At 50.0% G+C, this 21,305-nt stretch overlaps 1 protein-coding gene across 2 annotated transcripts in view; it reads left to right on the plus strand.

The window, feature by feature from the left end:
- BNC1 (basonuclin zinc finger protein 1) overlaps window positions 1-21,305 on the plus strand; it is a 42,462-nt gene that overhangs the window by 14,939 nt on the left and 6,218 nt on the right. For both annotated transcript variants that reach the window (XM_070400420.1, XM_070400421.1), the window contains exons 2-4: window positions 4,469-4,568; window positions 6,957-7,192; window positions 12,008-13,863. In XM_070400420.1, coding sequence (XP_070256521.1) covers window positions 4,469-4,568; window positions 6,957-7,192; window positions 12,008-13,863 — 2,192 coding nt within the window. The remainder of the gene's footprint in view (window positions 1-4,468; window positions 4,569-6,956; window positions 7,193-12,007; window positions 13,864-21,305) is intronic.

Consider the following 21,305-nt stretch of genomic DNA (forward strand, 5'->3'; position numbering starts at 1 on the left):
CATTAGAAGTTTTCTAAGACACCAGCATTCGCCTTTTTAGTTCACAAATAATTCCTCTGAGATTGATTTCCATAGGTGTCTAATTTATTAAGCCTCATTCAAATAGGTTCATATAAAACCACATGAACGTTTCTTATAAAGCAGCATCCATACGTCGGAATTGTGGGTAAAACTGCTTAAAAAATTCTGTCCCCACAGTAGAAACTGCTAAAACTGAACAGTCAGGTTAGGTCAGTGGGTCTCGTCTGGGGGCAGTTTCGCCCCCAGGAGCATTTGGAAATGTCTGGAGTCATTTTTGGTTTCCCCAACTGGGGGAGGGAGGTGTTACTGGGGTACCTGGCGGGTAGCAGCTGGGGAGGCTACTAGACTTCATGTAACGGTTGAGACAACACTCAACCAACTAAGCCACACTATGCATAGCCTCCCCCATGATTATTATAATTTTAAATATTTTTATTGATTGCAGAGAGGAAGGGAGAAGGAGAGAGAGAGAGAAACATCAATGATGAGAGAGAATCATTGATGGGCTGCCTCCTGCACACCCCCTATTGGGGACGGAGCCGTCAACCTGAGCATGTGCCCTGACCGGGAATTGAACGGTGACCTCTTGGTTCATAGGCCACCGCTCAACCACTGAGCCACACCAGCCAGGCACCTCCCCCATGATTAACACCCCTCACCCTGGGGCACATTTGTTACAACGATGAACCTCCAATTGACTCTTCACAATCACCCAGCATCTGTAGTTTACATTAGATCTCGCTCTTGGTGGTGCCCGTCCTGAAGGTTTGGAGAACTGTAGGATGCCGTGTTATCCATCATTGTATACTTGGGAGTATTTTCACTGATATTAAAGTCATTCGGTCCGCCTATTCATGGCGTGTTGGCGAGGAGCGGGGAAACTGGAACCCTCATGCATTGCTGGTGGGAATGTAAAATGGTTCCACCCCTTTGGACAACCATTGGACCGTTTCTCAAACAGTTACACTGAGAGTGACTAGGTGTTCCAGCAATTCCACTCCTAAGAACGTGCCCAAAAGAAATGGAGTCACGTGTCCACCATAAACTTACACCAGGGTTTCTTCGGGGAAGGATGAAAATCAGATTGTGATGAAGGTTGCACTACCCTGTGAATGTACTAAAAATCAGTGGCATGTGTACTTTAAAGGGGTGAGCTGTATATGTGAATTACATCTCAATTTAAAGCTGGTTTTAAAAAAAGATGAAAACAAACCAAAAAGAATACCACTCTCCCTTCTCTACCACCCATTAGCATTCCCTACCCACTCGTCATCCCGCCTACGCCCCACAATCCCTGGCAGCCACTCGTCTGCTTTCTGCCTCTATGGATTGCCCCTCCCTTTTTTATTATTTCTTTATTGATTTCAGAAAGGAAGGGAGAGGGAGAGGGAGAGAGAAACATCAATGATGAGAGAGAATCATTGATCAGCTGCCTCCTGCATGCCCCCTACGGGGATCGAACCTGCAACCCAGGCATGTGCCCTTGATCAGAATAGAACCCAGGACCCTTCAGTCTGCAGGCTGATGCCCTATCTACTGAGCCAAACCAGTTAGGGCTGGATTGGCCTAGTCTTGACATTTCTTATAAATGGAATCGCACAACCTCCGACTTTTTATACTTCATTTTTTGTGTACTTCTTTCTTTAGCTTAATGTTTCCAAGATCCATCCATGTGGTAGCATATCTCAGCACTTCATTCTTCCTTATTGCCTAACTAGAGGCCCGGTGCACAAATTTGTGCACAGGTGGAGGGTCCCTTGGCCTGGCCGGCGCTAGGGGCCAATTGGGGCTGCAGGAGGTTGGCTGTGGGGGCTCACTGACCACCAGGGGGCAGTTCTTGCATTAAGTATCTGCTTCCTGGTGATCAGTGCACATCATAGCGACCGGTCACTCGGTCGCTTAGGCTTTCATATATATATATAGACTAGAGGCCTAGTGCATGGATTTCGTGCACCAATGGGGTCCCTCATCCTGGCCTGTGCCCTCTCATAATCTGGGACCCCTCAGAGGATGTCGGACTGCCCAAGGGATGTAGTAGTTCATGAAGCGGCAGGCAGCCAGGGAGGAGCCCAAGCCCAGGCCAGACACCGCTCCGCTCCTGGCCCCGCTGCGCCTGCCGCCACTGCCGCTCGCTCGGTAGCACAGTGCTGTGGCGGCAAGAGAGACTCGGACCACCATAGCTGCGCTTGCCAGCCGTGAGCCCGGCCTCTGGAGCTCATCAATCAGCTGAGCAGCACTCCCGCTGTGGGAGCGCACTGACCACCAGGGGGCAGCTCCTGCGTTGAGCGTCTGCCCCCTGGTGGTCAGTGCACATCATAGTGACCAGTCAAAAGGTCGTTCGGTCATTCGGTCGCTGAGGCTTTTATATATAGAGATGGTATCCATGATATGGCTGTCCACACTTTGTTTATCCATTTATCAACTGAAGGATATGGGGGGGCTATTTCCACTTTGGGGAGCAAGGGTTTGTGGGGAGAGAGGTTTTCAGTTGTCTTGGGCGCATACCCAGGAGTGAAGTTGCTGGATCCTGTGGTAACTCTGTGTTTGTGAAACTCTGCCAGACTGTTTTCCAAGCTGCCTGCACCATTTACCAGCCCTCCGGCAACTGGATTTTTCAAAAATATTTTTATTGATTTCAGAGAGGAAGAGAGAGAGAGATAGAAACATCGGTGATGAGAGAGAATCATGGATCGGCTGCCTCCTGCACACCCCCTTACTGGGGACTGAGCCTGCAACCCGGGCATGTGCCCTTGACCAGAATCGAACCTGGGACCCTTCAGTCCACAGGCCGACACTCTGTCCACTGAGCCAAACAGGCCAGGGCAGATGTGGGGCTTTCACACACACACACATCCCGGGGCCTCCCAAACACGCACACACTCCCCAGGTTCAAGGCTCTCTTGCATCATATGGATTCCACCCAGCAGCTCTTCCCAGGAACCTAGCTGTCAGAGCCCCTGTGAGAGCGTTTTCTCTTTAATAATAGATTACGTTCTGCAGGCCTCCACCCCCCTTTTGAGGAATTCATCTTAAAAAATGTATGGGAAGCTCGGTTGCTAACACCAGACTCTGTTGGCACGTACGTCTCTATTTTTTATGTCAGCCATGTGTTTGCACACTCCGCACCCACCCACCACACACGGCACTTCTAACATGCAGCCTACAGGCGTCCGTGAAGGCCTTGTCCAGCCCGTGTCTGTCTCTGTCAGTCACACAGTCCAGGGATGGGGCTGGGGAGCCGTCCAGCCGGTCCATGTCCTCTTATCTAGCCTGGTATTCAGCCTCTACCACATGTTGATGGGGAACAAATTCCACATGTGGGTTTCTCTCCACTCCGATCAATTCCTTTTGCTTGTTCCCAGGCAGCCCCCGTGTACATTTCAGCATGGCTGCTCCCGTCACCTTAGAGATTCAGTGAAAATGTGACTCTTTAGTCCTAGCCGGCTTGGCTCAGTGGATAGAGGATCGGCCTGCGGACTGAAGGGTCCCGGGTTCGATTCCAGTCAAGGGTGCGTACGTCGGTTGCAGGCTCCTCCCCGGCCCGGGCCCTGGTCGGGGCGCATGCGGGAGGCAACCAATCGATGTGTTTCTCTCACATTGATATTTCTCTCTGTCTTTCCCTCTCTCCTCCCTCTAAAAATCAATGGCCTCAGGTGAGGATTAAGAAGAAAAAAAAATGAGCACTAGCTGGTTTGTCTCAGTGGCTAGAGCGTCAGCCTGCAGACTGAAGGGTCCCAGCTTTGATTCCAGTCAAGGGCACATGCCCAGGTTGTGGGCTCGATCCCCAGTAGGAGGCGTGCAGGAGGCAGCCAAGTGATGATTCTCTCTCATCAATCACTGATGTTTCTTTTTAAAATATATATATATTTTTTTTTTTTCTTGATTTCAGAGAGGAGGGGAGAGGGAGAGAGATAGAAACATCAGTGATGAGAGAATCATTGATCGGCTGCCTCCTGCACGCCCCCGACTGGGGATTGGGCCCGCAACCCGGGCATGTGCCCTTGACCAGAATTGAACCCGGGACCCTTCAGTCTACAGGCCAAAGCTCTAGCCACTGAGCCAAACTGGCTAGGGCGTCACTGATATTTCTATGTCTCCCTCCCAATCCCTTCCTCTCTGAAATCAATAAAAAAAACATATTTTTTTTTAAATGTGACTTTTCACCCTTTCCACGTCCTTCATAATAACAACCCAGATGTTTCCTCCAACCCCTCCTCTTATAACAAGTCCCGATGTCTGTGGCCTATTCTCTCCTGCAGGATGTCTGCGTGAGGTGTGCGCCGTCTCCAGGTCCTCTTTCCGGGGTCCAGTATACACACCGGGGCCTGGCACGGCGTGGGCACGCAGTGCTCAAGGAATGCCGCCGGATGGGGGTTTTGCTCTGTACATGCCGTGTGTGTCCCACACACCCCGAACATGCTAAGCGCACCTGTGTTCTCTTTTGCAGGCTATTGGCTGTACTCTGAATTGCAGCTGCCAAAGTTTCAAACCAGGCAAAATCAACCACCGGCAGTGTGAGCAGTGCCGACACGGATGGGTGGCCCACGGTAACTTTATTTCCCTCTAAATAACCCTTACAGTTTTTCAGGAATGGATGAGATAGCTAAGAACAGAGCGGCAGCGAGCACGCGTACGTTACTGCTGTGTGCCGGGCAACCGCCTGAGTCACAGCGGTTCTCGACCTTCCGGCCCTTTACATACAGTTCCTCATGTTGTGGTGGCCCCCAACCATAAAATTACTTTCGTGGCTACTTCACAACTGTGATGTTGCTGCTGTGATGAATCGTCATGTAAATATCTGATATGCAGGATGGTCTTAGGCGACCCCTGTGAAAGGATCGTTCGACCGCCAAAGGGGTCGCGACCCACAGGTTGAGAACCGCTGGCCTCAGAGCTCTAGATGTGTCATCTCTTTGATTACAACTCCACATGATACGTGTTTCGTTAGCCCCGTCCTAAAGGCGGGCACACGGGTGCCTCACTGCCATCAATTTGAGATGATAGAACTGGTCTGTGCCGTCTAATGCAGGAGCCCTAGCCCAGATAAAATACAGACTGTTCCTTTGAATTTGAATTTCAGATAAACAAAAAATAATTTCCTAGCCTGGCTGGTGTGGCTGAGTGGTTGAGCGTCGACCCCATAAACCAGGAGGTCAGGGTTGGATTTCCAGTCGGGGCACATGCCTGGGTTGCAGGCTTGATCCCCAGTTGGGGGCATGCAGGAGGCAGCTGATCGATGATTCTCATTATTGATGGTCCTATCTCTCTCTCCCTCTCCCTCTCCCTTTCTCTCTGAGATTAATCAATCAATATTTTTCTTAGTCTAGACATATCTGCTTATTTGGTGTTTATATTCAGATTTAACTGGGCATCCTGTATTTATATTTGCTGAACCTGACCCTACACTAGCCATGGGTGGCTACCAAATTCTTGAAACGTGACAAGTGTGACTGCAGAATTGAATTTCCAGTTTTCTTAACTGTTAATGAATTTATTTTTTGTTTTGTTTTGTTTTTGTTCATCCTCCCCCGAGGATATTTTTCCATTGATTTTTAGAGAGAGTGGAAAGGAAGGGAAGAGATGGGAAGAGAAACATCAATATGAGAGAGACACATCAATTGATTGCCTTCCTCATGCTCTGACCAGGGCCAGGGATCAAGCCTGCAACCAACATATGTACCCTTGACCGGAATCGAACCTAGGACCCTTTAGTCCGTGGGCTGACATTCTATCCACTGAGCCAAACCAGCTAGCCCAATGTTAATGAATATAATCTAAATTTAAGTAGCCATATGGGGCTGATGTCTATCACATAAGACAACATAGGTTTCGGTGGTTTCTTTTTTGTTATTATTTTTTAAAATATATTTTTATTGATTTCAAAGAGGAAGGGAGAGGGAGAGAGAGATAGAAACATTAGTGATGAGAGAGAATCATTGATCAGCTGCTTCCTGCAGGCCCCCTCCTGGGAATTGAGCTGCAACCCAGGCATGTGCCCTTGACTGGAATCGAACCCGGGACCTTTCAGTCCGCAGGCCGACGCTCTATCCACTGAGCCAAACCAGTTTCGGCTAATTATTTTTTAAAATATATTTTTATTGATTTCAGAGAGGAAGGGAGAGGGAGAGAGAGATAGAAACATTAGTGATGAGAGAGAATTATTGATCAGCTGCTTCCTGCAGGCCCCCTCCTGGGAATTGAGCTGCAACCCAGGCATGTGCCCTTGACCGGAATCCAACCCGGGACCCTTCAGTCAGCAGGCCGACACTCTATCCACTGAGCCCAACCAGTGAGAGCTGGGTTTTGGTGGTTTTATTTGCCAAGTCTGTCAACGAGGGGGTGTCAGGCCCGGGTCTGCTGGACTCCCAAACCCAGGTTCTCACCTGGTGCTTCCCGATTTCCATCCTCTGGGTTAGGCACCTGGGCCTTTGTTTTTACCACCACCACCCCTCTTTTTGCACTCCCCCTACTTGCGGCTCTTTTCCTCCTCAGGGATGCCACAGGAAAGGGAGAAAAGGAGAGGCTCGGGCCAGTCCGCGTTGTAAGTGCCTGTGAAAGCTATTAAGATAATTAATTATTTGTATAGTCTTTTTTTTTCACTGTTGGAACAGATCGCCGAGAGTTGGCACCAGCCTATTTCCTATGCAATGTTTCTCCTGAGAGTAGGATCCTTAAAAACGTCATTTCTGCCCTGGCTGGTTTGGCTCAGGGGATAGAGCGGCGACCTGCAGACTGAAGGGTCCTGGGTTCGAATCCAGTCAAGGGGACATGCCCGGGTGGCGGGCTCCATCCCCAGTGGGGGACGTGCAGGAGGCAGCTGATCCATGATTCTCTCTCATCACTGATGTTTCTCTCTCTCTCTCTCCCTCTCCCTTCTTCTCTGAAATCGATAAAAATATGTTTTTAAAAAATCGTTTCTTCCTTTGGTTTCCCAGCGCTCAGCAAGCTGAGGATCCCGCCCATGTACCCCACGAGCCAGGTGGAGATCGTCCAGTCCAACGTGGTGTTTGACATCAGCAGCCTCATGCTCTACGGCACCCAGGCCATCCCCGTGCGCCTGAAAATCCTCCTGGACCGGCTCTTCAGTGTGCTGAAGCAGGACGAGGTCCTGCGGATCCTGCATGCCCTGGACTGGACCCTTCAGGACTACATCCGGGGATACGTGCTGCAGGTGCGGCCAGCACGGCCACCCTCCTCCGCCAGGGTCTTCTCCCATCCGCTTCCGCGTCCCCGAAGCAGCGCTACAGCCATTGCGGGCATCCTTCCCTTTCGTCTTTTTTCTAGCGGCTGAATACCCTACCCCACCTTCTGGGAGGAATCCAGGGCTTTCCTCAAGATACTTGTGAGCCCTGGCTGGTTTGGCTCAGTGGATAGAGCTTCGGCCTGGGGACTGAAGGGTCCCAGGTTCGATTCCGGTCAAGGGCACATGCCTGGGTTGTAGGCTTGATCCCCAGTAGGGGGTGTTCAGGAGGCAGCCGGTCAATGATTCTCTCTCATCATTGATGTTTCTATCTCTCTCTCCCTCTCCCTTCCTCTCTGAAATCAATAAAAATATATATTTTTAAAAAAAAGATACCTGTGAAACTCAGATGTGGGAGCGTTACCTGGTCCTCTGACTTGGGTTTCACTGGGCAGCACTTCCACAGTAAACCACTGGCCCCGCCTTGGACACTTCTTTTTTTTTTTTAATCCTCACCCAAGGATATTTTTCCATATTTTCCCAGGATGCTTAGAGAGAGTGGAAGAGAGAGGGAAAGACAGAGAGAAACATCGATGTGAGAGAAACACATCGATTGGTTGCCTCCTACACGTGCCCTGACCAGGGCCCAGGCCAGGGAGGAGCCTACAACCGAGGTACGTGCCCTTGACCGGAACCGAACCCGGGACCCTTTGGTCCTCAGGCTGATGCTCTATCCACTGAGTCAAACCGGCTGGGGCTCCACTTCTTTTATTATCTGCAAACTACCTATTGACATAGATGCTGTCCGTGTGAGATTTTACTGAGGTTTTGGGGGTGAGAAAGCGAACTTGCCTTGCAGAACCGCAAGCAAACAATTCCGGTCCCTGTTCTCTAAAGCGTCTGCACCCCACTGCTGATGTTCCCTCCTAGAATGGGTCGTCTTGTGAGGTTTCTGTGTTCTTGCTCTTTTTTATTCTCTGCACCCGCCCCCCATTATCTTTCTGCCTCCTCACATTTTGTCTCTGTCTCTCCGTGAAGGAGAGATGGAAGGCATAGTTCTCTGTGCCTTGCATGCCTTCTCTCTTCTCTTTATGTGGCAGAGTAGTTTTTGTTTGTTTTAATCCTCACCTGAGGATATGTAATTTCAGGGAGAGAGGAAAGGAGAGAGAGAGAGAGAGAGAGAGAGAGAAACATTGATCGGTTGCCTCCCGTACTCGCCCCCACCCAGGATCAAACCCTGCAACCTGGAACTGAACCGGGAATTGAACCTTCAACCTTCTGGTGTGTGGACTGGTGCTCCAACCAACCGAATCACCCGGCCAGGGCTTCACAAAGTGGTTTTACCTCCCTTTCTGTAAGAAGCTATGGGGGCAGTTTTCCTGTTTCACATCTAGAGGCGAAGGATGTATTTCCTGATATAAATGAGATCATTTTTATGAAACAGATGCAGCTTTCTAATTTTTTTTTTCTTGCCACTATACTGGGAAATAGTATCAGCCAACTTTGGTAAAAATTTCAGTGAAATGGAGGTATGAATGTATTTCCAAGACACAGGTCCATGTTGGTCTTACTCAGAGAAAACTGTGTCACTAAAATGAACACTAATAACCAGTTACTGACCTAGACCAGTGGTTCCCACAGGGAGGCGATTTGAGAATGAGTTCTTAACAGTGAACTTTTTGAATTGTTTTTTTATTTTTATTTTTTAATATATTTTATTGATTTTTTTACAGAGAGGAAGGGAGAGAGATAGAGTTAGAAACATCGATGAGAGAGAAACATCGATCAGCCGCCTCCTGCACATCTCCTACTGGGGATGTGCCCGCAACCCAGGTACATGCCCTTGACCGGAATCGAACCTGGGACCCTTCAGTCTGCAGGCCGACGCTCTATCCACTGAGCCAAACCGGTTTCGGCCTTTTTGCATTTCTTAAGGTCCTCGGGCCCTCATAGACAGTCTAGAAATGTACATTGTGACATGTTTATGCATTTCAGTTCTCTGTTATGTTTTGAAACTGTATTTGCTATTTTTTCATATCATTTTATGTTATTACTATTCTTTTTGACAATTTCCTAGTGATTTCTCCCTCAGTCCTTCCACTGTCCTTTCATTCTTTTATTTCTCTCTCTCATGGATGCCATGTTCTTTGGAAGCTTGTTTAGACCAAGTTCATGGCCTTTGAGGCTTCCTCCATGTGAATAGGGAGCTCACTTTTTGAATAATAAGAATGGTATGTCCCGGGGGGGGGGGGGCATTAGGATTTTATTTATTTTTTAAAATATATTTTTATTGATTTCAGAGAGAAAGGTAGAGGGAGAGAGATAGAAACATCAATGATGAGAGAGAATCATCCATCGGCTGCCTCCTGCAGGCCCCCTACCGGGGATCGAGACTGCAACCCGGGTATGTGCCCTTGACCAGAATCAAGCCTGGGACCCTTCAGTCCACAGGCCGACGCTCTATCCACTGAGCCAAACCAGCTATGGCGGGCACCAGGATTTTAGAGATGCTTAGGTGGGGCGTGGCCAAAAAAGGTTGGGAACCCCTGACCTAGACCCTCTCCCAGTAATCTTACTACCTAGACCAGTGATGGCGAACCTTTTGAGCTCGGCGTGTCAGCATTTTGAAAAACCCTAACTTAACTCTGGTGCCGTGTCACATATATAAATGTTTTGATATTTGCAACCATAGTAAAACAAAGACTTATATTTTTGATATTTATTTTATATATTTAAATGCCATTTAACAATGAAAAATCAACCAAAAAAATGAGTTCGCATGTCGCCTCTGACACACGTGTCATAGGTTCGCCATCACTGACCAAGACCCTTTTCCAGGGATCTTATGAAGAAAGTAGAATATCCCCTTTTTCCGTCAAAAAACCAGAGGCTCCGAGCGGCTTCTAAATCTTGCGGGAGTCACTCAACTCCTATGCAGCAGATCCCGATTCGAACCCCCATTTTTCTGAGTCTAAAGGCCATGATCTTCCTCTGGAAGCACATGTGTTCACCTCGAGAGCAGGCCCCCCGCAGGTCGGAAACCACCTTTTATGCAGAGTAGCATTACCATCTTACATTATGACAGAGATCAATATTTAATGATCCTAATAATCTTGCTTTCCCTCGTGTTGGGATTAAAAATATGGAATCAATTACCTTGAACCTCTAGTGCATGAAAAATGTATGATGTTACATTCCTTGCCATCTTCGGAACGCTCCCATGCACTGTGAAAAAAATCTCAGTAGGCCATCAAGTACATGTTCTGTGATAAAATATTTATTGCAGTTTTGGGAAAAGTTAGGCCTTGCTAGAGTTTGAACGATCTCCAACACGCTGGTGTAATTACAGCTGTGCTTTGTGAACACGGGCCGTAGATCAATACGGGTTCATTTGTTTTCTGATGGTAGTTGCTTGGGCAGATTATTAAAATGCAGTGAATAAATACCCGAGCGATATGGAGGTCTGGTTGCTCCATCTAGAGTCTTGAGATAAAGAAGTTACTATTTTTTCCCTGGCCAGTGTGGCTTAGCAGTTAGAGCAGTGATGGCGAATCTATGACACGCGTGTCAGAGGTGACACGCGAACTCATTTTTTGGGGTTGATTTTTCTTTGTTAAATGGCATTTAAATATATAAAATAAATATCAAAAATGTAAGTCTTTGTTTCACTATGGTTGCAAAGATCAAAAAATTTCTCTATGTGACACGGCACCAGAGTTAAGTTAGGGTTTTTCAAAATGCTGACACGCCGAGCTCAAAAGGTTCGCCATCACTGAGTTAGAGCATTGGCCCCCAGACCAGAGGGTTGCCAGTTCAATTCCCGGTCAAGGGCACCTAGTTGGGTTGCAGGTTTGATCCCCGGCCTCCGTCGGGGTACATGTGGGAGGCAACCAATCGATGTGTCTCTCTCACATTGATCTCCCTCCTCTCTTTCTCTCTCTCCCTTCCCGCCCCCTTTCCTTCCACTCGTTCTTAAAATCAATGGAAAAAATATCCTCTTGTGAGAACAAACAAAAAGAAGTTACTGTTTTTCAAAAGATACATTGTTGGTTTTTATCCTCATGTCAGGATATGTTTATTGATTTTTAAAGCGAGAGGGAGGGAGGGAGAAAGAAGCATGGATGTGAGAGAGAAACATTTTATACACACCCCAACTGGGGATGGAACCCACAACCTTTGATGTATAGAACGACCCTCCAGCCACCTGAGCCACCCGGGCAGGGCAAAATATATGTATTTTAATTTTTGTGGTGAAGATTATTATGCCTAATGCAAGACGACCAATAAGATGGAAACTAATCACCAAATTTCCCTGAGGCTTGAGTACAATTATTTTATGTCTCTTTGGGACTGCCACTTACATTTGTGCAGTATATTTTCTTTCTTTTAAAAAAAAAATACATTTTTATTGATTTGAGAGAGGAAGAGAGAAGGAGAGATAGAATCAATGATGAGAGAGAATCATTGATCGGCTGCTTCCTGCACGCCCTACCTACTGGGGCTCAAGCCCACAACCCAGGCATGTGCCCTTGACCGGAATTGAACCCGGGACCCTTCGGTCCGCAGGCCGAGACTCTATCCAGTGAGCCAAACCGGCTAGGGCTACAGTCTATTTTCTGCACAGTTTCTGGCCTAGGAGAGTGGCATGAGTGGGGGCTGAACCAGCCCCGGGCTCACCCTGAGATGGTATCATTTTCAAATGTGCACAGAGGTGCCCTCTGGTCTGGGTGCCAGAGGAGGCCCTGACCACCCTGCTCCTTTCTTAGAGGAAACTGACTGCCCCTTTCGTTTCCGGTCGGGGTGTAGGACGCGTCAGGGAAGGTGCTGGACCACTGGAGCATCATGACCAGCGAGGAGGAGGTGGCCACCTTGCAGCAGTTCCTGCGTTTCGGGGAGACCAAGTCCATCGTGGAGCTCATGGCCGTGCAGGAGAAGGACGAGCCGGCCGCCACCGCCCCGCCCTCCGTGGCCAACGTGGACATCAGGGCTTTCATCGAGAGCTGCGGCCACAGGGGCGCCAGCCTCCCGGTGCCCGCGGACAAGGGGAGCCCCAGCGGCGGCGGGCACCCCTTTGAGAACCTCATCAACAGCATGACCTTCATGCTGCCCTTCCAGTTCTTCAACCCCGTGCCGCCCACGCTGATGGGGCCGCTGCCCGAGCAGTACGCGCTGGAGCAGGGTCCAGACCCGGGTCAGGGCCAGGACCCCCGGCAGGATCTCCACAGGCCCTTCCCCGACGACAGCAGCTTCCTGGCCTCCAGCTCCACCCCGTTTCAGCTGGAAAAGGAGCCGTGTCCGAGCTGCCCCGACGCCGCCCCTCACCAGGAAGACGCCGCCCACGTGAGCGACTCCAGCGCCTACAGCCTCGCCACGAAGCTGGAAGGGACGCAGCTGTCCCCCGAGGCCCGGGGGAAGCCAGAGCGGCACGGCCTGGGCGCCAAGAAGGGCCGGGTGTTCTGCACGGCCTGCGAGAAGACCTTCTACGACAAAGGCACCCTCAAGATCCACTACAACGCCGTGCACCTGAAGATCAAGCACAAGTGCACCATCGAGGGGTGCAATATGGTGTTCAGCTCCCTGCGGAGCCGCAACCGCCACAGCGCCAACCCCAACCCCCGGCTGCACATGCCCATGAACAGGAACAACAGGGACAAGGACCTCAGGAGCAGCCTGAGCCTGGCCGCCTCGGACGGCTACAGGCGCCCGGGGCTCCAGGTGACGTCCCCGGACCGCAGGCCTCTCCCCGGCTGCCCCGGTTCAGGCGAGGATGCCAGGGGCCAAGCGGTCTTCCCGGGCGCCGGGCAGAACGGCGTGCTTTTCCCCAACCTGAGGACGGTCCAGCCGGTGCTTCCTTTCTACCGCAGCCCGGCCACGCCCGCCGAGCTGGCCACCACACCCGGGATGCTGCCGTCTCTCCCCCTGCTGTCGTCCTCCATCTCGGAACAGCTGGTTTCCGCCGAGATGCCGTCCGATGCCCTCCCCAAGAAGAAATCCCGCAAGTCCAGCATGCCCATCAAGATCGAGAAGGAGGCCGTGGGAACGGCTGACGAGAAGAGGCTTGCGCTCAGCTCCGACGAAGATCGGCCCCTGCAGGAGGCCTGCAGCCCCGGGTCGGACGGGGCGCTGGAGGAGCAGCAGGGAGGATGCCCAGGGAGGCCTCCCCGCGAAGGGCAGCCGGCCTGCCACCTCTCGTCGGTGATCGAGCCCAGGGGGGTCATCAGCAGGACCCCCGAGCAGGCCACGCGCAACTCGGAGAGGGAGACGGAGCTGGAGCAGAAGCCAGCGCTGACCCTGGTGCCGGGGGAGGCGGAGGACGGCGGCCGGGAGCTCCGCCTCCCTCCTGGGCTGGAGCCCTGCATCCCTTTCCCGGACTACGTCAGGCTGCAGCAGCACCTGCTGGCCGGGGGCCTCCTGGGCGCCTTGTCCACCCGAGGAATGGCTTTCCCTTGTTTCGAAGATTCCAAGGACCTGGAGCCCGCGGGTCCGCACGCGTTGGCGAGGCAGAGGGAAGAGAGTCGCCACCAGTGTGACATCTGTCAGAAGACCTTCAAGAACGCTTGCGGCGTGAAGATGCACCACAAGAACACGCACGCCAAGGAGACGCACGTGTGCACGGTGGAGGGCTGTCAGGCCACCTTCCCTTCCCGCAGGAGCAGGGACAGGTGAGGCATCTGTTGGCAACTGTTTGTGTTAACTTGGCAGTTCTTTATAGATATATATGTACTAGAGGCCCAGATTCGTGCACCAGCGGGGTCCCTCGGCCTGGCCTGCGCCCTCTCACAATCCGGGCCCTTCAGGGGATGTCAGAGAGCTGGTTTCGGCCCAGTCCCCACAGGCCCAATCTAGACAGGAAGGAACCCAATCCTGTGTGTTGAGCGTCTGTCCCCTGGTGGGTAGTGCACGTCATAGCAACCGGTCAACCGGTTGTTTGGTCGCTTAGGCTTTTATATAGAGAGATATTTTTTAATTGATTTCAGAGAGGAAGGGAGAGGGAGAGAAACATCAATGATGAGAGAGAATCATGGATCAGCTGCCTCCTGCACGCCCCTCACTGGGGATCAAGCCCACAACCGGGGCATGTGCCCTTGACCGGAATTGAACCTGGGACCCTTCATTCCGCAGACTGACGCTCTAGCCACTGAGCCATACCGGCCAGGGCAAGGTGGCAGTTCTTAAACTCTAACCTGCATCAGAATCACCTGGCTCCTAGAACTTCCACTGCAGGGGCTCTGGGCAGAGCCTAAGACTTTGCATTTCTACGTGCCCAGGTGATGGAGAGATCACCAGGCCGGGGACCACAGTTTGAAAAAACACTATCCTATAGACCCCCTTCTCCTGAATTTTTGCTTCCAAAACCTTGCCTCATTTGGCCCAAGACGGGACCGAAATGATGTGAGGCTATTTGCAGTGTTTTTTAAAATCACCTTTTGTGTGGAATTTCTTGTATCTATTCGCGCAGAAATAGTAATGGATTTGTTAGGGAGGCCCTAAAACGATATTACAGTCTGTGCGTCATTCTGCTTTTTCTGAAGTCTGAGAAATTCTGAATTCAGAGACACGTTCCACCCCCAGGCTTTGGCACGAGGAATTTGTGAGCTAGCTCTCCCAGGGAGGCCTGCAGCCCTGGGTCAGGCAGGCCGCTGGAGGAGGGTGATTTTATTGTTAATCCTCACCTGAGGGTATTTTTCCATTGATTTTTAGAGCGAGCAGAAGGGAGGGGATGAGACAGAGAGAAACATTGATGTGAGAGAGACACCTCGATTGGTTGCCTGCCTCACACACCCCGACCTGGGCCGGGGGTCGTGCCTGCAACCGAGGTACGTGCCCTTGACCAGAATCGAACCTGGGACCCTTCAGTCTGTGGGCCGACACTCTGTCCACTGAGCCAAGCCAGCTAGGGCTGGAGGGTGCTTTTAAAACAGTGGTTCTCAACCTTCTGGCCCTTTAAATACAGTTCCTCATGTTGTGACCCAACCATAAAATTATTTTCGTGGCTACTTCATAACTGTAATGTTGCTACTGTGATGAATCGTCATGTAAATATCCGATATGCAGGATGGTCTTAGGCGACCCCTGTGAAAGGGTCGTTCGACCGCCAAAGGGGTCGCGACCCACAGGTTGAGAACCGCTGTTTTAAAATGATCCCTTTGGCTTCCCAAAACTTGTCTGGTTTTCACTGTCTAATGTGAAGTCCACCGAATGAAATATTTCCTCCAATATTTCCTCTGATCCCTAGTTAGCCAAGCTCTGTTGGAAAGGAGGGGTGACGGCCTAATGGGAGATTTTTTTAAATATGAAGATTTCAGAGAGGAAAGGCACTTCACAGGTTACTTCGGGGGTTGGGATGGAAGACGAGACGTCTGTCGGTGCTGGGTTTGCCTGACCCATAGGAGTCGAACTGTTTGCAGAGTTTCCCGGGCGTCTCATTACTCGGGGCCCGGCACTGGCACTACCGTCCCGCGTGTGCTTTTCTTCATGAACTTGAGTCCCGTCACCCCTCTTCAGGTCACCTTGCTCCCCAGGCTTTCAGGGAAGGACCAGCTCTCTGACAAAATGCAGTATGATTCATGCTACGCATGGTTCTGAGAGTATTAACATGTTACACATTTTGCTCAAATGAGCGTGACCTGAGACAGCTCCATGCCACCACTGTCTTAGTCCAAACTGGAAGGCCTGCTTTGTTATGGGTAAATTCGAGACTTGGTTGGAAAGTCGATGAAAAAAAATTCTCCAAAAGGTCGAAGGCCTCGAGGGGGACCTGGCCGAGGGCGGCAGCCCCTGCCTTGACTTTTCCAAACAAGTCTGAGCCCCCAGGTGTTTTACTGGAATCTCTATATTTAGTCTTTAGACACGACCTTGTTTAAAAAACACTACCAATACATATATTTTCTCAAAAATACTTACCCTGCACCCTAGCCAGTTTGGCTCAGTGGATAGAGCGTCGGCCTGCAAACTGAAAGGTCCCAGGTTCGATTCCGGTCAAGGGCATGTGCCCGGGTTGTGGGCTTGATCCCCAGTGGGGGACTTGCAGGAGGCAACCGATCCATGATTCTCTCTCATCATGGATGTTTCTATCTCTCTCTCCCTCTTCCTTCTTCTCTGAAATCAATAAAAATATATATGTTTTAAAAAAATACTTACCTTGCTAATAATATCTAAAAATTAATTTTAATTCAAGCTATTACTACAATAAAAGCTTTAAAAGACAGACAAATGGGACTGTCTGGTTCCTTTAACCAGGCAGTCCCTTAGCCCTCTCTTTCACAAAAACATATGTCAAAATAATCATTCATCTATCACTCGGGGTCTGCTGGTCAGTCCCGGCACTTTATAAACAGGGAGAAAACATAGACCAGAAGAAATTCTGTTTCTTTGTTATGGGGTGGGGCCACAACATTAGTAACAAAGAAACAGAATTTCCGGAGGATGAGTCCCAGAAATCAGGATTTTAAAAAGATTCCCAGGTGATTCTAATGTGCAGCCAAGGTTGAGAACCACTGACATAGACCCTCCCCACACTCAGAAGCACACACACACGCAGAGGAGAGAGCACAGGTGATAGTGGTTAAAATGCCTGTCTCCGCGGCTGCGATGTTGAACCAAACCACCAGGACACCCTGCTGAGCGGCCCTGCCTTCCCCATCCATCGTCCAGGAGGAAGGTCTGTTCGCAAACAAGCTGTTATTGTGAAGAAGAGAGCGGCGTGTCAGTCAGGTTGTCCTTCATGTTGACGATACTGTTCTGGCCTACCGCGTCTACTAAACTAGAAGTTATGCTGAATTTCACATAGGATTTCATTTCCTGTTTCTTTTTTTAAAAATATATTTTTATTGATTTCTGAGAGGAAGGGGGAGAGAGAGAAAAATATCCATGATGAGAGAGAATCATTGATCAGCTGCCTTCTACACGCCCCCCCCCCCCACCCCCCGCCCCAGGGATGGAGCCCACAATCCTGGGCATGTGCCCTCGCCCAGAATCGAACCCGGGACCCTTCCGTCCTCAGGCCGGCGCTCTATCCACTGAGCCAAACTGGCTAAGGGCTATTTCTTTTTTTAATTATTTAATATTTTCTTACTTTCTGTCCTACTTGTACATACACGCCTCCTCCCCCAGCACAGGAAAACATCTTACTTTCTGAAGTTAAAGTACTAGTTCTAGTAGCCTGGGCTTTGGCATAGAATCTGGGGTTACAATGGCACCAGGTGAGCTAAGACTCTGTGGGCAGCCCCGGCTCCACTGGCTCCACCGCCGTTTCTCCGAGTAAGAGGCGAGACCAAGTCGCCGTGGCGATAACTGTCTTCCCCTCTTCCAGCCACTCTGCTCCCACCAGGGGCAGTGACCAGGACCCGGCCGGAAGGGGCTGGGGCCGCACCCTCGGCGCTTATGTAGCCAACAGACTTTTTGTTTAGTTAATCCTCACCCGAGGATATTCTTCCATTCATTTATTTTTATTTTTTAAAATATACTTTTATTGATTTCACAGAGGAAGTGAGAGGGAAAGAGAGTGATAGAAACAAGAGAATCACCCACCGCTGCCTCCTGCACACCCTACACTAGGAATTAAGCCTGCAACCCGGGCATGTGCCCTGACTGGGAATCAAACCGTGACCTCCTGGTTCACAGGTTGCACTCAACCACTGAGCCACACCAGCCAGGCTTTTGATTGTTTTTTATTATTATTTATTTTTAGAGAGAGTGGAAGAGAGAGGGAAAGACAGAGAGAAACATCGATGTCAGAGAAGTACATCGATTGGTTGCCTCCTGCACGCACCTCGACCAGGGCCTGGGCCGGGGAGGAGCCTACAACCGAGATATGTGCCCTTGACCGGAATCGAATCTGGGACCCTTCAGTCTGCAGGCCGACGCTCTGTACACTGAGTCTAACCGGCTAGGGCTCGTCAACAGATATTTAAGAACTGTCTGCGTTAGGTGCTGTGGACACATCCCTGCCCACGAAGGCCTGGGTCGGGACAGGCCCGTTAAACAGGCGCTTACACTGAATGTGGTGGCTGCTCTTGTGGGAGATGCATAGGCTGCTGTGGGCACAGGGGAGGGCACCTGACCAGACTGAGGAGTTAGGGAAGGCTGCCTGGAAGAAGCGGTCGGAGGGAAGCAGCTGCTCTCAAAAGTTTTGGCCGCACAATCCATTTAAAAGTTCTTTTCCTTTTAGAGAGAGAAGGGGGCAGGGAGATAGAAAGAGAAACATCGATTTGTTGTTCCACTTATTTCTGCATTCACTGGTTGTTGCTTGTATGTGCCCTGACCGGGGATCGACCCCAAAATGTTGGTGTATCAGGACGATGCTCCAGCCAACTGAGCTACCTGGCCAGAGCCCTTTATAAATTCTTCAAACCTCAAGACTCTTTAAAACTGAAAAAAAAAACTATATATTTTATATCGCTTAAAATACTAAACCTGCCCGGTTTGGCTCAGTGGATAGAGCGTTGGCCTGTGGACTGAAAGGTCCCAGGTTTGATTCCAGTCAAGGGCACATGCCTGGGTTGTGAGCTCGATCTCCAATGGGGGGCATGCAGGAGGCAGCCGATGGATGATTCTCTCTCATCATTGATGTTTCTATCTCTCCCTCTCCCTTCCTCTCTGAACTCAGTAAAAATATATTTTAAGAATTAATAATAATAAACCTATTATACATTAGCATAAATAACATTTTCATGAAACATAACGCATTTTTCCAAAACAAAAACTTAGAAGAGTGGCTTTGTTTGAGGCTTTCAGAAATCTCTTTAGTGTCCGGCTTTAGTAAGAGACAGCTGGATTCTCATAGCAGCTTCTGCCTTCAACACGTCGCCATGTCACGTGTCATGAAGCCTCTGGAAAACTGCACTGTACACACCTGAGAGAATGAGAGTAAGAACGGCAAACGATGTCTTAGAATCATGATGAAAGGAGTTTCCACTTCAGGGAACCACTAGGGGTGCCCAGACCACACTTTGAGAACCATGGTTCTCAACTAATCCAGCAGCCAGTGGGGAAGAGTTGCAGGGGGGATCGAGGATGCAAAGGAGAAGCACAGACGCGGGCAGCGGGCACAGCACCAGCAAAGTCCCGGGAGCCGAAAGCCTGCCACGAGGTACAGAGGGTCCTTGCAGTTGTGGTTGTCACTGGTTTTAGGGGACATGGCACCCCGGGAAATGCATCTAACCCTTGAGGCTTAAGAAGGTTAGAGGAGCCCTAGCCGGTTTGGCTCAGTGGCTAGAGCATCAGCCTGTGGACTGAAAGGTGCCGGGTTTGATTCCCAGTCGGGGCACATGCCCGGATGGTGGGCTTGACCCCCAGTAGGAGGCGTGCAGGAGGCAGCCGATCCATGATTCTCTCTCATCATTGATGTTTCTATCTCTCTCTTTCCTGTCCTCTCTGAAATCAATAAAAATATATTTAAAAACAAAAAAGAAGGTTAGAGGAGCCACAGGTCGGCTCCTGGCATTTGTGGGACACTCGGCCGTTGAGTGTGGAGCCCAGAGCCTTGCCCCTTTGCAGCAGGGATCTTGCCATACAAGGTTCCAATTGAATGTGTTTGTCTGGCTTTTTTTTTTGTTTCCCTTCAACCCTTGGATGTACTGGAACCTGCATGTCAACCCCGTGTCTGGTTTTCTGCTGACACGTTCCTGCCCCTTCAACCCAGAATGCTGACATAATCACAGGTCAGAGTTGTAGTTAAGAGCTGCCTGCAAAGTGGGTGATCTGGGAATATAATTCTGATGGCGGCCAGGAAAAAAAGGATGTGTAAGGGGAGAGGGGAGAGAAGCCGAATAGTAAATCTGAGGTCGGATTAAACCTCCTCCCCTCCTCATATGTCTTTGGAGATTTAGGCTAGAAAATTCAATCCTTATTTATTTTGGGTTTTTTTTCCCCGGCATGCATTCTGAGCCGTACTGGGGGAGTATTTTCCCTGTTTAGCGTCATTCTCCTATCTCCTTTAAGTCTGTAGCCCTTGTTTGCCTGGCTGGCGTGGCTCAGTGGTTCAGGAGCCAGAGGTCACGGGTTCGGTTCCCAGTAAGGCCATATGCCTGGGTTTCAGGCTCGATCCCCAGTGTGGGGTGTGCAGGAGGCGGCCGATCACTGATTCTCTCTCATCATGGATGTTTCCAGCTCTCTCTCCCTCTCCCTTCCTCTCTGAAATCAATAAAAATATATTTTTTAAAAAGACTGTAGCCCTTGGAAAGGGCTGTGTTTGCTCGTCAGGTTAGCACGGAATCTCTGAGCAAGGCCAACACTGATTGACAAGTTACATCCAAATGATATCATATGAGACCAAGGCCTGTGTCATAATGGGTATCATTATCTGCCCTGCAGGAGTAATCACCAGGTAGCAGATTGGTGATTGGTGGTGTGCTCAGTGCTGCATTTGCAAAACCCCTGTCTGGTAACAGTGAAACGTTGCAAATATGAACTGAACTAGGTTCTTTCTCTCTCTCTCTCTCTCTCTCCCTTTCTCCCTCACTCACTCACACACCCTACTATTTCTAGCCAGTCAGATTTTCATACCTGTAGAACTTCTGGGATGATATGCCTGCCAATGCTCTAGACCAGCGGTTCTCAACCTGTGGGTTGCGACCCCTTTGGGGGTCGAACGACCTTTTCACAGGGGTCGCCTAAGACCATCGGAAAACACATATATAATTACATATTGTTTTTGTGGTGAATCACTATGCTTTAATTATGTTCAATTTGTAACAATGAAAATACATCCTGCCTATCAGATATTTACATTACAATTCCTAACAGTAGCAACATGACAGTTATGAAGTAGCAACGAAAATAATTTTATGGTTGGGGGTCACCAGCACATGAGGAACTGTATTAAGGGGTCGCGGCATTAGGAAGGTTGAGAACCGCTGTTCTAGATCCTGATGTGAGCCACATGGGAAATTTTAAATTTTCTAGTAGCCACATTTTTAAAGAGTAAAAAGGGCCCTACCGGGTTTGGCTCAGTGGATAGAGCGTCGGCCTGCAGACCAACGGGCCCCGGGTTCAATTCCATTCAAGGGCATGTACTTTGGTTGCAGGTTCTCCCCGGCCTGGGCCCTGGTCCTGGTCGGGGCATGTGCAGGAGGCAACCAATCGATGTGTCTCTCTCATATCC

The sequence above is a fragment of the Myotis yumanensis genome, unplaced genomic scaffold, assembly GCF_028538775.1.
Source record: "Myotis yumanensis isolate MYYU_CA2020_CCGP unplaced genomic scaffold, mMyoYum1.0.hap1 SCAF_20, whole genome shotgun sequence".
Lineage (NCBI taxonomy): Eukaryota > Metazoa > Chordata > Mammalia > Chiroptera > Vespertilionidae > Myotis > Myotis yumanensis.